The 14,058-nt window shown below is 51.4% G+C and overlaps 7 protein-coding genes across 7 annotated transcripts; 2 read left to right on the top strand and 5 right to left on the bottom strand.

Annotated features, from left to right (window-relative positions):
* Positions 1-24: 24 nt before the first annotated feature.
* Positions 25-1,616, bottom strand: N7443_007156 (NAD(P)/FAD-dependent oxidoreductase; the record flags this gene model as incomplete). Its single annotated transcript, XM_056887212.1, has 3 exons — positions 25-915; positions 963-1,507; positions 1,595-1,616. The coding sequence occupies 3 exons, from the start codon at positions 1,614-1,616 to the stop codon at positions 25-27; spliced, it is 1,458 nt and encodes a 485-aa protein (XP_056738903.1).
* An 885-nt stretch (positions 1,617-2,501) lies between these two features.
* Positions 2,502-2,844, top strand: N7443_007155 (uncharacterized protein; the record flags this gene model as incomplete). Its single annotated transcript, XM_056887211.1, has 2 exons — positions 2,502-2,616; positions 2,669-2,844. 2 exons carry the CDS (start codon positions 2,502-2,504, stop codon positions 2,842-2,844), a joined length of 291 nt encoding a protein of 96 aa, XP_056738902.1.
* A 297-nt stretch (positions 2,845-3,141) lies between these two features.
* N7443_007154 (general substrate transporter) lies at positions 3,142-3,579 on the bottom strand (the record flags this gene model as incomplete). The annotated part of the gene is made up of 1 exon (XM_056887210.1): positions 3,142-3,579. The coding sequence occupies one exon, from the start codon at positions 3,577-3,579 to the stop codon at positions 3,142-3,144; it is 438 nt and encodes a 145-aa protein (XP_056738901.1).
* Positions 3,580-4,936: 1,357 nt separating this feature from the next.
* On the bottom strand, positions 4,937-5,799 carry N7443_007153 (uncharacterized protein; the record flags this gene model as incomplete). The annotated part of the gene is made up of 3 exons (XM_056887209.1): positions 4,937-5,112; positions 5,164-5,402; positions 5,453-5,799. The coding sequence occupies 3 exons, from the start codon at positions 5,797-5,799 to the stop codon at positions 4,937-4,939; spliced, it is 762 nt and encodes a 253-aa protein (XP_056738900.1).
* An 883-nt stretch (positions 5,800-6,682) lies between these two features.
* On the bottom strand, positions 6,683-7,450 carry N7443_007152 (glycoside hydrolase family 11 protein; the record flags this gene model as incomplete). Its single annotated transcript, XM_056887208.1, has 3 exons — positions 6,683-7,056; positions 7,109-7,143; positions 7,200-7,450. 3 exons carry the CDS (start codon positions 7,448-7,450, stop codon positions 6,683-6,685), a joined length of 660 nt encoding a protein of 219 aa, XP_056738899.1.
* A 1,331-nt stretch (positions 7,451-8,781) lies between these two features.
* On the top strand, positions 8,782-11,195 carry N7443_007151 (ATP-dependent 6-phosphofructokinase; the record flags this gene model as incomplete). The annotated part of the gene is made up of 2 exons (XM_056887207.1): positions 8,782-9,522; positions 9,582-11,195. The coding sequence occupies 2 exons, from the start codon at positions 8,782-8,784 to the stop codon at positions 11,193-11,195; spliced, it is 2,355 nt and encodes a 784-aa protein (XP_056738898.1).
* A 784-nt stretch (positions 11,196-11,979) lies between these two features.
* isn1 (IMP 5'-nucleotidase ISN1) lies at positions 11,980-13,602 on the bottom strand (the record flags this gene model as incomplete). The annotated part of the gene is made up of 8 exons (XM_056887206.1): positions 11,980-12,069; positions 12,125-12,264; positions 12,318-13,032; positions 13,086-13,322; positions 13,378-13,392; positions 13,447-13,467; positions 13,518-13,528; positions 13,578-13,602. The coding sequence occupies 8 exons, from the start codon at positions 13,600-13,602 to the stop codon at positions 11,980-11,982; spliced, it is 1,254 nt and encodes a 417-aa protein (XP_056738897.1).
* Positions 13,603-14,058: the final 456 nt, after the last annotated feature.

Below are 14,058 nucleotides of genomic sequence, written 5' to 3'. Positions count from 1 at the left end.
CATTTACAACCGACAACATCAAAATCAGAGTTTCGCGGTTAATGCCTTGACTGCCTCGGGAGGCGTCAGAGTCCCTCGCAATCTCTTCTCGCCAAGTCCATAAGCCTCCGGAAGCCAGTCGCTCACATCTTCCCCCAAGATCGTCAAGGCAAGCGCCTCGCCACTCATCAGGCAATTGGCCATACCGTAGCCATTAAAAGCTGCAGCAATCCATTCTCCTGTGCCTTTTCGACCAGTCAGTGACAATGGCAGACGCCCGACCAAAGGCAATCCGTCGGACGAGAAGCCCATGATTCCACTCCAGGAGCTGACCAACTTCCATGGCGCTGCGGCAGTCTTGCCAAAGAACTGCGGTAGCACAGACTGTAGATGAGTGACCGAATAATCCCCTACAAAACTATCGTCGGCAGATATAGTCTCGTCCATTCGGGCTTCTTCACCTCCAAAGTAAAAGTATCCTGATTTGACATTCTGGCCTAGGTAATACAGCCCGTAGCCACAGATCTCAGTCTTGGGATCGTATCTTTCCGGGTAGTGAAAGCCCCAGGATGTAGATGCTCCTCGATTTGGCACGGTGGCATCAGGATCTTGCACAGTCATGGTGCCCTTGAAAGGGTGGACGCATCCTCGCAACTTAGGGAGAAGATGTCCAGTGTGTCCATTGGTGCAGTAAACCACATTTCCTGCTCGCAACGGCCCGCGGGATGTTTGGATAACGTAAGGAAACACAGAGGTGACCGGAGTCGCAAAACTTTCGCTATATTCGACTGACTCGACCGGCGTGTTTGTCTCAATGGTCAGTCGATCAGGGTACTTCTTCATGAGAGCTGCGAACACTTTGGTGACCAGTCGGTATGGCCACACCGTGCCAGCCGGGACAAGAGCACCTCCAGATGCTCCATGAATTCCATGGTCCTTTTTCCGTTAGAATACGCAATCTCTCGAAAGGGTGAAGTACTGACCTTCAACACGCTTTCCCTGTCGAGAATTGTGTATAACTCGCCCAAGGAAGGATGCTCTGCTTTCAGACGCTCAATACTTTTCTTAAAATCATTGAACGCGTCGTCGGTCAAGAAGACTCGCAGCTTCTTGAGAAGCTGCATCTCGCTTGTCTCTATGGCATCGTACTCCTTAATCAACTCCTGCATTTTTTCCAAGTTTCGAAATGTAAATTTGGCAATATTGCCTGCCATCTCAGACCCGTGAGTCTCGGCCAAATGCATATATTCTTCTCCCGCATTTGGGGCCATCTGGCCACCATTGCGACCCGTCGCGCCAGAGCAGAGCGTGCGAGCTTCCAAGATAGTGACAGTCGCAGACGGGTGACGTTCTAATAGAGTCTTGGCCACAGAGAGACCCGTGATTCCTGATCCGATAACGGCAAAGTCTCTATCTGTGGGCAAACTGGCTGATTGCGTATTGGCGAGGGTATGGGGGACGTGTTGCCAATATGATTGGGTTGGATTGGGCCGCGGTAGACCAGGGTCGACCATGACCAGCTTGGCGACTATAAATGTAAAGCTGTTAGCTTTTATGGCTATGTAGATTGATGGGCCACCCATGGAGGGTCGGTCAGTCATTGGGGAATAGCTACCAAGCTCTTTTTGCGACGCCATCATGAAGCTCCAAGTGCAGTCAAAATACAAACACGAGCCTATAGTTCGTGCTTGGCTAAACTGTCTACAGAACGTGAAGAGTCCGGCGCTTGCCAATATATAATTCGGCAAAATCTGGCTTGGGATGTGCGGGGTCTATCTTATCATGACAAGCTCCGGCTACGGATAGAACTGCCTCGTTGGGAATATCCCCGGGAGCTACTGAATGCGACGACTTGAGCAAAACATTGCTATTAGTTGGGTTTGACATGGTTTCAAGCCTCGGTGTGTATTCATATTGAGCTGAGTTTGCTTTGATTGCGTGTTAGGCCTGACTCAAATTATATCTAGTCCGCCCGTCAGTGGCTGCCCAAGGTTGGGGTCGATGGTCAGGGCAAGGTATCTCAGGGTGGGGATTCCAACTCCAATTAGCAAGACCTACCTTCGGGTATTTTTACAAGGGAAGATATGGCATAAGAATAGTGCATGACGTTTGTCTGGGATCGACCGTTCCTTGCATACGACTTCACATGGTCGGCAAGGTTTCCCCGCGGTCAAAGAAACAGACCGATCTAGCCGTTCAAGGTTTGTCGAGCTCTTTCAATAACGACCAATGGTTTCAATAGCTTTCGCAACCTTTTCTTTGCGTGTGACTCTTTGGTTGGACTTGGGGATTGCTTAGGGAGATACGCAGGTGCCATTGTTGGAATGCGGCATGGCGTAGATACATGCCAAACAACATTCCAACAGGAACATGCGGAGGCAAGCCTTTTGGGCAAATTGGAATGCAAGACATTTGTTTTTCCCGCAATATCTCTCTCTGACCAGAAAATATAAACTCTCTTTGCCCCTGTGCCTTTCAAGCTACCTCTCACTATCTCCACAATCCCCTAAAATAAAGCCAAGATGAAGTTCTCCTCTGTCATTCTCACCATTTTTGCCTTGGTCTCCACCGGCCTGGCTGACAAGTCTTGCACCCCAAGCTTTGATTATTGCTCCGATATTCTGATCAAGTCCAAAGGTGAGTTGTTGTTTCTTTGGGTGCATGATTTTCAACTAATTTAATGACTTAGGCTTCACGGAAGCAGATCTGACGGATGTCCTCAAGGGAACTGATCTCGAGAATGAGGATTTGAAGAATGTTCTGTTCCATTGCAAGAACCCCGGCATCGTTGGCCACCCCAAGCTTTGCTCAAGCGGGTGCAAAGACTCTGCGACGGAGGGAAGCCACCAGTGTGATGGAGTGTAAATGGTGAGTCAATCCTTCACATGGGCGATCTTTGTTTTCATCTTCCACTGACAGCATTTCAGTCAGAATACCTCTAGTCACTTTCACTGTATGGACCACTTAATCAAAGCCTTTCTAAGTCTATCATTGTCTTGCACACTTGCTCAAATCAGTCACAAATCCACGAGTTTATTCCGATCGATGAAGAGTCTCAACTACAGTAACATTCGAAATCAGAACAATCTATGTACGGAGAGATTACGTTATGAATCAATGCAGTGTAAATGGAAGATAGGTACCAAACCCCTCGCCGGAGAATTAAGCGATTCCTTCACCTTCATATGGGTACACACGATTTGCCACCAGTATGAAAGCAATAAGGGCAACCTCAAGGACTATGTGCGCAAAACATTTCTTACGATGAAGTTCAATGAGCTGCAGATACCTGGCCGTTCCAAAGGGCTTAAGGACACTGGTGAATGCCTCAAGACCGAATGGTGGTTTCTCATCGCCAGTCAGTTCTCCGATCTTCAAACCTCGCTCCTTGGTCAAAGACGGAACCACAGTCTCTATTTCAGCGGGCAAAAACTTTGCCTCCGCTAGAGTAAGAGTGATGTATGTCGGAAAAAGTGCTAGAAAGCGGAAAGCAAGCATGATAATCACGGCCAAAACTTTTGCTGCGGCGCAAATGCTTGTATAGGTCTCGCCTTCCTGGAGAGTGATAGCCATTGCCACAAAGTCGTAGAGCTGTTCCATTAAGTCCTGGGAGAGACCGTACAGCAAGGCTGGGATGACCAGGTGCTTCTACCGGTCCTGGCCAGATTTTCTGCCTAAAGACAGAAATGGGACGCGCTGGGCCGAGACAGTAGCACAAGTGAAAACAAGATAGAGCTCACATAAAATTGCAGAGGAACAGGCGTAAGCTAATGGCTTCAACAATTCATGTCGAAACAGAAGCCATTGTAGCGTACCGGTGATAGTACTAGTCGTCCACAGGTAGATAGAGCCGATGACTCGTGCGCGTATGAAAGTGTATAGACCCTGAGCCCGACACAGGAGGCGAAAGCTGTTTCCAACGTTTCTGAAACTGGCTCGCTTTTTGATTACTCTCTCTGATTTCTCCGGTATGGCCTCATTCTCCTGAGATACCTGGAGAATCAACAGCGTCGGCGTGACGTGCCCGAGTATGTAGCGAAGCTGGTTCGGAATTAGTTACTACTGTTAACAAGTAGAAAAGAAGGGATCAAAAGAGATTGGAAACTATACCAGGACCGGGAGACTGAGGTAGACCAGAAAAATAAACAGCAAAGAATAGTGGGACGTCTATCCCTTCCAAATTTGGAAGATCATCGGTGGCACCAGGTGGTCGGGCTGGTTTTCCAGGCCCCAGGGACTGATCAGGATGTTGAGCACTCTGTTTGGGATGGCCCATAATAATTTATGGCTCAGACTTATCTCTAGGATCATTTTGGTTGATACCCCTGAGTGTGCTACTTGTCAATGGGAAAAGGATAGATGAGCTGACAAGTAGTAAATCTGTGGAGAAACCGCGGGGAGGAACCGTGGGTCGTGCAGATCATGCAAAGTCAACGAACGAAAATGAGATTCGCGCAGAACACGAAACAGGGGAAAGGGAAACGGAAAACGGTTGCGTTCGTCCACTGAACTTGGCTCTTTGGCCTCGGCGCCAAAATATTTCCTTCGGCCCCCAATGCACCCCACGATATCTTGGACAATTGTTGCCTCAGGCGACGCATTCGGTCGCGCATGTTAAAACGCAATTCACAAGCGGATGACCACTATATTTTGAACTAGGTTTTTACCACCAAAATACCATATTTTAAACCCATCTGCTAGGGCACGAGCTAATCGAATGCCCCCTTTTTTCTTTCTCTTTTTTGCCCTTTCATTTCCCTCTATTTTTTTTAACAATCGCTACGCTTTGGCCGGTCTAATCTGAACAAAATATTTCTCAAGGTTGCCACGATAGACCTCTTTCTCGGTGGAAGTTGTTCTGATTTGCAACTGGTATGTTCTTAGATTAATTTATAAAGCAAAAGCATAAATTGTTTCCTAGGATCCCCTGCTTTTGTAACAGCCCGAGTATCGCAGTTTAACGGGTGGTGTATCCTCCGTTGGCGAAAATAGTCTGCCCAGTAATCCACTTGCCGTCAGTGCAGAGGAAGCGAATCAAAGGGGCAATGTCCTGCACCATTGTTAAGCGGTTGCCCATGCCGTTGCTCTTGTGGAACTCGACGGCCTCAGGTGACTCTTGTGGGTAGAAGAAGGCTGCGTTCGTTCAGAATATGAATAGTTGTGGTAGATGCCGGTTAAACTTACGCGTATCCATCGGCCCGGGAGCCACGTTGTTCACGCTCACACGTCGCGCCTGCAGCTCCTTGCAGACGCCTCGGGTGAAGTGCTCGACGGGCGCCTTTGACCCGGCGTACGAGGTGTAGAACCCGGTGAAAGCTCCTAGAAGAGCTGTGACGATGGAGATGATTTTGCCATCATCGGCAATGTGGGCGGCCGCCGACTTGAGTATGAAAAAAAGCAGCCTTGGAGTTGATGCTGCGCCACTATGTCAGTCCTGCCATTCAGGCCTGTTCCTGAGTAAATGGACACTTACGCGAACATAGAGTCATATTCCTCTTCGGAGATCTCAGTGATGGGCTTCTTCAGCACCTTGCCCACCGTATTGATGACGATGTCGATTTTGCCAAAGTCCTTAAGCACCGATTGAAACAATTTCTCCACAGCGCCTGCCGTGGTCAGGTCACCTTGATAGAATGCGACCTTCAAATTCGGGTACTTCTGCTTCAGTTGTGTCTCTAGCTCAGCGGCATTGCTTTTGCTGCTTGCGGAGTTGTAGTGAAGAGCCAGGTCGGCACCCGCCTCAGCAAGCTCCCGAGCTGATTCGGCTCCGAGGTTCTTCACTCCTCCTGCGATTAGTGCGACCTTGCCGTTCAACACCATTATGCTGGTAGGTTCGTCGTGAAGACTGCTGTGGAAAGCTGAGGATCAAGGGCAGTTCAGTGATAGCCTACTCGGGGATTGAGAGTTCTTTTATACCGGGGTAGACCATAATTTACTGAGGAGAACTGCAGGGCTCTCCATCGGAGCTGAAATCCATGCAGGTTGCATCATTCGCAAAATCGAGAACAGTGTGGTTGGCTGAGCCAGCTAAAAGTGGAGTTTGGGTGCCATCCCAGAAACGAGGGTCCAACTTTGTACGGTACTGTAGATTTGAGCCGCTCCCAGATGAATCATGGTCAGAGCTGCCAATGGGTAGTCTCCCGGGGATGTTCGGGGCCCACCGCGCAGATCAGCAAACCACGGGGTTGTGGCTTGCGTCATAGAGTACGTCGTACCGCGCCTTGCCAATTGTGAGCTCCATTTGGTGGAAGGTACTTTATCTATACTTTGCTCGGTTTCTTTGTTGACGTTCTGGAATTCTTTGCAGTTAGCTCGGAGCTTTTCGAAGGGGCTAAATGTTCGAGCCAGTGTCACCAACCTCGTTTCGAGGGATTGGTGTGTTGTTCGTACTGCACCACCGCATCTACGGTAAGATCGGAAATTATGGGGAAATGATTTCTAGATTGAAGATAACGCAAGAATCCTACTGGGTAGGGGTGCCCAGGTGCACATGTGGTTCTTACATAAGTAAGGTTGGACAACCATCTTCACAACGAGCTAGGCAGGTATGGGCGGAGGAAATGTACTTGAAACAGATGCTGGAAAACCATGAAGTTCCGAGGTCTCCCTCTAGGGCTCCTTGCAACCCGTACAGGTTCAACCTTGGAAGGGTTTCTTGCCCTGATTCGACAAATGAACCACCTCAAGAAGGTAATTGTTTCAATTACTCGACTGTAATAGCCGAGGAGCCGCTGCTTTCATAGCCTTCCGTGGCAAGGATCATGTAGGCACCATCGGTGAAGGATCCAAGTTCCAAGCCAAGGCTCTCCCAGGCGCTGAAGTGGTTGCTTGTAGTAACAGTACCCCCGACGCGCTTAGATTGGCGGACCGACCAGTATTGGTTGAAGGTAGCTGTTCCTTGGATCGATGCTGCGTTATCCCGCTGGTTCAGGTAGACATCGTAGGTACCGCCATCACTGGTGACGGTGCCCTTGTATGTGCCCCCGGAAGACGGGTTGTAGTCACCGTAGGACTCAACAATATAGTACTCAACGAGGGGGTCGGTCATCCATCCATAGACGGAGAGATAGGCGTTTCCTGCACATGGATTAGAATGTGCCTTGCTAAAGGGTCATCCAAAAAGTCTCACCATCAGGATTGAAGCTACCCGAGTAGGTAACAGTGCTGGTGAAGTGTTAACAATGCATAGCTAGTATCATGTGGGATGGAGATAGATCTACCGTTGGCTACCTGGGTTCCAACCCTTTCCTGCAACAAAGTTTCCAACATCACCAGACCAGGTGACGCTATATTCACCGCTATCACCGTTGGAATAGGTTGCTTCGGCAGTTCCGTCCGTCCAGTAGGAATAGTAATAGCCGTTGTTGGTTCCCGTGGAGCTAGAGGAGTAGCGCTTTTCAATGTCTCCAGTGGAGGCAAAAGCTCCAGTGGTCGCAGAGAGGAGCGCAATCAACGAAGTGAAGGAGACCATGATGTGAGTTGTCCGGGAATTTTAAGATGCATTGACGGATGGCAATAGTCACTTTATAGCCAGCTCGTCACTTTCATCACGTTGCGGCCCGTGAGTGAGTTCTGCCAAAATAGTGGACTATTCCCGGATAATTGGATCACCCCTGTATCAGTCCTTTCCCAAATAGATTGGCCAAGGAGCATAACTAATCAATATAGGCTGTAGATGGGCCGCGGGCTTGCTGTAGAACCGAGCTTAGGGGTTATGTCAAATCACCATCTTTCCAAAGGCGGGAAACGTCCGAGAGATCGGCGAAGTTCTAGACAGCTCGACCGGCTAGTCCATGAAACGAGGTGGAAATACCCCCGGGCGCTCAAGGGTCAAAGGTCTGGTTGTCTAAGTCCGGGTGGATATATTTGATACTCGGAGAAACTAAGGCTTGAAACCAGCCACCGCTTCAGGTTGACATGCTCCACTCCCCTTTGTGGCTTTATACTAGCACCGGCTGACCCACCCCGAAGCCCTGTCTTCGAAAACCGCATACCGAAGATGATATCTGTGACCCAAGAGAGCAGAGAGATGTCGTTCCCTCATTTTGTCGCTGCTGTCTGATGGACTTTACATTTATTGCAACATTGATTGACTATTACAGGCAGCCATATGTGACATGATGCAGTTTCAAAATGGGCTAGGTTTCATTCTTCGTTGAGACTGGGAACGTGATATATTTTCTGGACGATTCTGTTTCCTGGAACACCATTTTGAGAGGCGCGCTCACGTTGCCATGACTGATAATATGATTGGCCTCTCCCAGTTCGGTGCGATATAGACTAACAGAATGCTAGAAGGCTGGAAGGCTGGAAGGCTGGCATCAGATAGAGGATAGCCCTAAGCCCTAACTCCCGATTGGGACGAGACCACCCACGCAGAGTGGTTCCGCGCTAGTCTTGATCTGGGAGCTCATCGGTGACATCAGATCACGGCTTCTCTCAACGGGGGTCAAGTCCAAATCCAAATCCAAGTCAACTGGCTTTACGTCTGCGCCGGCGGTTTGGTTGAAAATTCGTACTTCGGCTTGGACCTTTCGTCACTTCTCTCAAGCTTCTCATCTATCATCCGGTTTCTCAGCTCCGCATTACCGGGCGTCCTCCACCCAAACCTTCAGACGGAGTCGCCTGTGACCTCACCACCCCACTTCTGTTTTATCTCACCGGAATTGGGTTCGACCCCTCCACTGGCTTCTTAACTCCCCGCGCTGCATAGTAAATTTCTCAATCCAATTCGACCACTTCGATACCCTTTCCGTTGGCTCTGCGACCGCGACCTCTGACACGGTCCTAATCGATTCCAACATGGAGCCCGTCAACATTCCCGTCGAACCAGCCAAGAAGCGTCGCATCGGCGTGCTGACCTCTGGTGGTGATGCCCCCGGTATGAACGGCGCCGTCCGCGCCGTGGTCCGTATGGCCATTCACAGCGACTGCGAGGCCTACGCCGTCTACGAAGGATACGAGGGACTGGTTAATGGCGGAAACATGATCCGTCAACTGCACTGGGAGGATGTTCGCGGCTGGCTGTCGCGCGGAGGTACCTTGATCGGCTCTGCTCGATGCATGACCTTCCGCGAGCGTGCTGGTCGTATGAAGGCTGCAAAGAACATGATCCTGCGCGGTATCGATGCCCTGGTCGTTTGCGGTGGTGATGGAAGTTTGACCGGTGCCGATGTCTTCCGCGCGGAATGGCCTTCGCTGCTGTCAGACCTCGTTGCGGCTGGTGAATTGACCAAGGAGCAGGTTGAGCCCTACACGGTGTTGAACATCGTGGGCCTTGTCGGCTCCATCGACAACGATCTGTCCGGCACCGATGCCACCATCGGTTGCTACTCATCCCTGACCCGTATTTGCGATGCAGTTGATGACGTTTTCGATACTGCATTTTCACACCAGCGTGGCTTCGTTATCGAAGTCATGGGTCGCCACTGTGGTTGGCTGGCCTTGATGTCGGCCATTAGTACTGGTGCCGACTGGCTGTTCATCCCAGAGATGCCCCCGAAAGAAGGCTGGGAGGATGAGATGTGCGCCATGATCACCAAGGTACGTGGATGACACCCCGAGAGGCTATCGGTCTCCAAGCTAACGAGCCCCGATTGTAGAACCGCAAAGATCGAGGCAAGCGCCGTACCATCGTGATTGTCGCCGAGGGAGCGCAGGACCGCCAGCTCAACAAAATTTCAAGCTCAAAGATCAAGGATATTCTCACAGACCGCCTGGGACTCGACACTCGGACGACCGTGCTCGGACACACCCAGCGAGGTGGCGCAGCATGTGCCTATGATCGTTGGCTCTCCACCCTGCAGGGTGTTGAGGCTGTCAAGGCCGTGCTAGAGCAGACACCTCAGTCCCCAGTCCCCGTCATCACCATCCGTGAGAACAAGATCCTGCGCACTCCTCTGATGGAAGCGGTGAAACTCACCAAGGATGTTACCGAGAAGATCCAGAGCAAGCAGTTCGACGCCGCAATGGACATGCGCGACGCCGAGTTCAAGGAATACTACGACGCCTATCTGAACACTGCCACCCCTGACCACCCCAGACTGCACCTCCCCGAAGGCAAGAGAATGCGTATTGCTATCATTCACGTCGGTGCTCCCGCCGGTGGTATGAATCCGGCTACTCGAGCTGCCGTGGCCTACTGCTTGACCCGTGGCCACACCCCCCTTGCTATTCACAATGGTTTCCCCGGTCTTGTTAGGCACCACAATGACAAGCCAATTAGCTCCGTTCGGGAGGTGCAGTGGCTGGAGTCCGACAGCTGGGTCAACGAGGGTGGTTCTGATATCGGAACCAACCGCAGCCTGCCCGCTGAAGATATGGATGGCGTGGCCAAATGCTTCGACCTCTACAAGTTCGATGCCCTTTTCGTGGTCGGTGGCTTCGAGGCCTTCACTGCTGTCAGCCAACTGCGCCAGGCTCGTGAGAAGTACAACGCCTTCAAGATTCCTCTCGTTGTTCTGCCGGCCACCATTTCCAACAACGTGCCCGGTACCGAGTACTCCCTTGGTAGTGACACCTGCTTGAACACCTTGATCGATTTCTGTGATGCCATCCGCCAGTCTGCCTCCTCTTCTCGTCGCCGCGTCTTTGTCATCGAGACCCAGGGTGGCAAGTCTGGTTATATCGCAACCACAGCTGGCTTGGCCGTTGGTGCCGTCGCAGTGTACATTCCCGAGGAGGGCATTAACATTAAGATGCTGTCTCGCGATATTGACTTCCTGCGCGACAACTTTATCCGCGACAAGGGTGCTAACCGCGCTGGAAAAATCATCCTGCGCAATGAATGTGCTTCCAGCACTTACACCACTCAGTTTGTCGCTGATATGATCAAGGAGGAGGCCAATGGCCGTTTCGAGTCTCGTTCCGCGGTGCCCGGTCACTTCCAGCAGGGTGGTAAGCCATCACCGATGGATCGTGTCCGTGCTCTGCGCATGGCCATCAAGTGCATGCGCCACATCGAATCCTACGCTGGTCAAAGTCGCGACGCCATCGCCAACGATCCTCTATCGAGTGCCGTGATCGGTGTCAAGGGATCACAGGTTCTGTTCTCGCCCATGGGCGGCGAGACTGGCTTGGAAGAGACCGAGACCGACTGGAAGCGCCGTCGACCCAAGTCCGAATTCTGGCTGGAGCTGCAGGACGTCGTCAACACTCTTTCCGGTCGTTCGGCCTCCCGCACCCAGGAGGGCTGGTTTTGCTATGAGAGTACGTAATCACGACAATCCCTGGAATTTGCATCATCATCACGTTGAAGCCACGCATTAGCCCCTTCCGACTGATCGACTTGTTTCTGCGTGCGACCCTGGTGTTTCTTTCGTTTCCCTAAGTACCTGGATATTGACGAGTTTTCTTTTCCCCCATTCAGATCCCTCTTCGGTCCAATCCATCCCGTCGGTTCCAAATTCGCCTTGAAGAACCTTGTCATGGCTTCATACAGCATTTCATTTTCGACACTAGCATTGCCGCCGCGAGTCAATTGCCACCACATTGATGTCTTTCCATGAAGACTGATGCTGCTCACCAGATTATCGCCCGTGATGGCCGACATCATATGCCCAATGAGTGACCGCTGGACGCCCCCTCACGCTTGTACGATGCTACGCAACACAGCACCTAGATTGATGCTAGATTTCAGTGAACTCTAGGCATTGACGTTGGGGCTTGAATTTCTCTTCCATATCTTCATTCTATTTATCTGGATTTTGCCTATAGACGCCTCCACAGTGTCACAGGTAGACTGAATCGCATCACTCTTAGCCAATGAATTGTATGATTTACGCTTTCTGATATCTGGGCATCTTGATTCCCCAGATTCTACTCGGTAGATGATCTATGCGTAACTTGGCTAACCAAGGGTGGTTGTTATGAATTGATTATAGAATGAGAATGCCGCTTTCCCAAAACGATAAATGCCCCCTCACCAATCGCCCGAAAAGCACCTTGTGATGCAAAACACACTTCATGTGACCCCCCCAAATCAAGGGTTAGGTTCCACTGTCACTTGTTGATGGCTGCCTCCAGTTCATCCAAGAGCTCGACAGTCTCCGCGGGGCTGGCGATCCAAGCAGTTGTGGATGCCAGGCGAGCCTGTTGAAAGCCCAAAGTCAGTTTGCAAGTCTTGCAATGTCGATTGCTTACTTACCTTGAAGTCGTTCGCACCAGCGGACAGGAATTGATCGCCGATATGAAGGGTCTTTGAAGGGTCAATGCCACCGAAATATTCTTGACAAACCCGAACACCCCACGACTTATCGCCAATGTCCACGAAAACGTCATTGCCGCCTATAGAAAGTCAGACTTACTACCACTATTTCCTGCAGTGATATAACGCATACCGTTGAATGCACAGAATGGAAGGCGCGAGCCCACAGCCGACCGTTCAACTGTATTCTGAACAACCAGCACGGTCTCCTCCAAAAGCTCGCGGTCGATGCGAACCCCGTTGACGGGATAAACGCCGACTGCCCGGTCCTTACGGAGCACCGCAGCCGGCAGGCCAAGGTTGGAGGCGCAAGCCCGTAGAGAATCCTCGGCAATATCCAGCAACTGCTTGATGTCGTCATCATGCCATGCGCGCATCTCCTCCAGCAACCATTCCTTCCGGGACACGTAGGCCAGTCGAGACTCTGACTCTTGATCGAAACGGAAAAGGAAATTGCTTTCACCGCCCATCACGATTATCCCTTCCTTCTGAGACGGCGTCAATTTCTTGGAGTCATGCACGGCGTCGAGGAGGCCGTATAGACGGCCATAGTACTTGGGAGCCTCTTCGTACCCGGCGGCGGTGACGATGCCGACCTTGCGCCCCTGCTCTAGAAGACGGAGGATCCGCGGGATCACGGGGTTTGCCGGAGTCAAACAGGCCCCGTCATCGTAAAGAGTGACATCTCCATCGAAGGTCACAAGGTCGACCTCGCTGGAGCGGACTAGGCCCAGGAGTTGGGCCGAATTCAAGATAAGGCGGATATCGTTAAAGGACGGGGCCACGAATCTTCGTCGGCTGATGAATCGCTGCTCATCCTGGTAATTGAAGGCATCCTCTAAATACAACTGAGTGAAAAAGTACCCGACCGTAGGCACCAACAATTTGAGCTTGGATTTACCCGGGTCATCTCGTTGGTGATGTAGAACTGCGGGGTGATGAGCGGGAGACGAAGAGGATGCTGCCTGCGACGTGCGACGTGCGACTTACTGTGATCGTTGATCAGATTCTCGACATCTCGCATGATTTCAGCATAGCGCTGGTGCGTGTCTGCCGCGACACGCTTGAGGCCCTCGCTATGTTCCTGGTAGATCACCGTCGGCTGGGAATGCAGCACAAAGGGAACCGCCAACAAACCCTGAAATTGCTTAGCAGCGGCTCACAGATACACACGACACGAGACCTCGGCCTACCTTGATCCATTCAATCTAGCTCCCGTCAGAACGCTAGTTTACATTGCGCAGGATTTGGAGCGTGCTTACCAGTTGATCCCGGCGATGGGTCTGCGCGCAGTTAGTGAGGGGTGATCGTCAGGAAGAGCGAGATCGCGTACCTTGAGGGCATCTAGACGAGTCAGCAAAGGCACACGCAGATCCGAGACGGGATAGCTTACATTCAACGCGATAACGGGTGGTCATGGTGTGGGCAAAACAAGGAATCAGCAAATCCGCCCAAGATGGTTGACAACACAATCTCCGTCTCCGGATCCCCGCACGTTCCCCTCTCGTGAGTCACGTCGCCTCACCTTTTTGACCGTCACGTCAGCCACGGACCAGGTCTTCACTTGGGCGCCTTGGTGGTTGATTGAGACCGGCTAGACTCGATCGGGACTCTTTCCTCTGTGCGATTCCGGCAAAGTAGGTGCCTAAACTGACGGTGAGACCGTCGAGCGCGTTGGCACGATTGGTCTCTTAATTTCCTCAAACGTCCGACCCGAGTCTAGATGGGAGATACGAGCGACTCGACAAACTCACGTCAGGATGACAATGGGTGACTCAGGCAGCACTGCCTCCACCCGAGGAGTCGACGGTGCAGACGTGTGATGGATGCCTGGACTTACTATATCTACTCGTCAGGCAAGGACGTTTTTCATT

The sequence above is a fragment of the Penicillium atrosanguineum genome (genome assembly GCF_028827265.1).
Source record: "Penicillium atrosanguineum strain IBT 20685 chromosome Unknown utg000006l_segment0_segment0, whole genome shotgun sequence".
In the NCBI taxonomy this organism is placed as follows: domain Eukaryota; kingdom Fungi; phylum Ascomycota; class Eurotiomycetes; order Eurotiales; family Aspergillaceae; genus Penicillium; species Penicillium atrosanguineum.
This window is presented reverse-complemented; position numbering and strand designations above follow the sequence as displayed.